This window comes from Bremia lactucae, linkage group LG18, assembly GCF_004359215.1.
Source record: "Bremia lactucae strain SF5 linkage group LG18, whole genome shotgun sequence".
Lineage (NCBI taxonomy): Eukaryota > Oomycota > Peronosporomycetes > Peronosporales > Peronosporaceae > Bremia > Bremia lactucae.
The window spans coordinates 2,024,667-2,026,666 of record NC_090627.1 but is presented as its reverse complement, the minus strand read 5'-3'; the positions used below and the strand labels follow the sequence as shown (position 1 = coordinate 2,026,666).

Below are 2,000 nucleotides of genomic sequence, written 5' to 3'. Positions count from 1 at the left end.
TTGGTCAGATCCATCATTTTAAATTCCATCGCATGAAGGAACAACTCATGCGGGGTGATAATAGTGTTGAACCTTCGGCTGCGGTTCGTGCAGCCGCGGGTGACGCATTGCTATCTCTTGCGGTAGACGTTCCGTCTACCGTAGTGTCTTCCACTCGCACAACACTTGGTGTTGCGAGTGCACGTGGTGATTCACCACGTGAATACGACCCCTCTTTNTAGTGCTTACAGAAAGGGTATGTCGCTTGTCCTATTACCCAGCTTGTAAAGTGGTCTGAATACGTTGTTTGTCGGATATTACGGTTCTGCGAGTGCCGCCCAAACATATTATAAAATAAAACAGATCATTTTAGCTCACGAGTATTCGTAAAATCGATATGCAGACATCATTCGCTGAAAGCGTGTGGATGCAAAATGCACGACAACATTAGTATTATTTTGCGCTCAAACATTAATTGACATTCGTCCAGTTTTGTTTGCTTGTCAAACGCCATGCCATCCTTGTTGCTATCAATCAGGATTAGGATTTACCGACTTCAATCAAAATTTGCGGAAAAGTTCATGACAGTAGAAGACTAAACAATGAGAAGTCCTCCATTAGAGCTGATAACACTTCGCCATAATTCAATTTGCAGCTTTAAAGCAACTACAACAGCGAAATAATGAAGACTTCATGCTTTCTTGTCGCCATGTTGGCTTTTGTCGGTAGTGTTATTGCCGTCGACGAGTCTGTGGTCAAAACATCAGTCGAAGCTTTTACTAAAATTCAGGCGTCCAAGTTGCCCGATGGTGTCACGCTAACAGGAGTGACGGTGAAGATTGATCCACCAGCTAATGCCACTGCAAGTATTAAGAAAGAAAGTCACGAAGACAATGACTCCAACGATCAGAGCGATGACAACAAGAAAGAGCAATTTGGCTGGGGACTCGGAAGCTGGGGCGGATGGGGCGGTTGGGGTGGTTTTGGACCGTACCGATTTGGATTCATGTGCGGTGGCATTCCCGGCTGGGCGTACCCGATTGGTTACTGGAACATGTATGGAGCGGGTCTGTATGGTGGCGGGTGTGGTCTTGGCATTCCTTTTGGAGGTCTTTATTACTGCTAGAGGTGAAGCTTATGCTTCACGGAGCAGTGGGCAAGCAACCATCCCGAAAATGGGACTTTTAATAACATATAAATAAAATTAGTTTAACGAAAATGGTTTATCATTCTTAATAACTAAAAGATTCAAGCTCATTGGTATTGTCACCCTTTCAATTTGCCATTTTTTTATAAATTACCAAATTTCGTATCTCTATTTTGTTTAGAAGTGAAATTTATATGCTTTTTACGTTTACTTCTCATGGCTTTGCTTTCACACATCACTTTCTGGAATAATCCTGCAGCTTCACTCTCCAAATTTCTGGAAATTTTCTGATTTACCAACTGTTAAGATTTATCTGGTTGTCGTATTTGCCATTAGTTGCATTTCAAACTCTTCAAATATTATTCTTCGATTTTGATTACGCCTGAGGATGCTTTAGTTATAACCTTACATTGATGAACTTTTGTATTACAGGATTTGTCATCAATGCTTTTCAATCACAACTTTATATTAGGGTTTCGTACTCGAAAGATCATCCTCCATTATTTCAAAACGTTAGTGTGAAGCTTCTACGTCTTAGTGCTTACAGAAAGGGTATGTCGCTTGTCCTATTACCCAGCTTGTAAAGTGGTCTGAATACGTTGTTTGTCGGATATTACGGTTCTGCGAGTGCCGCCCAAACATATTATAAAATAAAACAGATCATTTTAGCTCACGAGTATTCGTAAAATCGATATGCAGGCATCATTCGCTGAAAGCGTGTGGATGCAAAATGCACGACAACATTAGTATTATTTTGCGCTCAAAAATTAATTGACATTCGTTCAGTTTTGTTGGCTTGTCAGGCGCCATTCCATCCTCGTTGCTATCAATCGGGATTAGGATTTACCGACTTCAATCAAAATTTGCGGAAAAG

General features: G+C 41.1%; 1 protein-coding gene across 1 annotated transcript; it reads left to right on the top strand.

The window, feature by feature from the left end:
- Window positions 1–661: 661 nt before the first annotated feature.
- CCR75_009221 (uncharacterized protein) lies at window positions 662–1,377 on the top strand (the record flags this gene model as incomplete). Its single annotated transcript, XM_067967263.1, has 2 exons — window positions 662–1,062; window positions 1,308–1,377. 2 exons carry the CDS (start codon window positions 662–664, stop codon window positions 1,375–1,377), a joined length of 471 nt encoding a protein of 156 aa, XP_067819666.1.
- Between the last annotated feature and the right edge of the window lie 623 nt (window positions 1,378–2,000).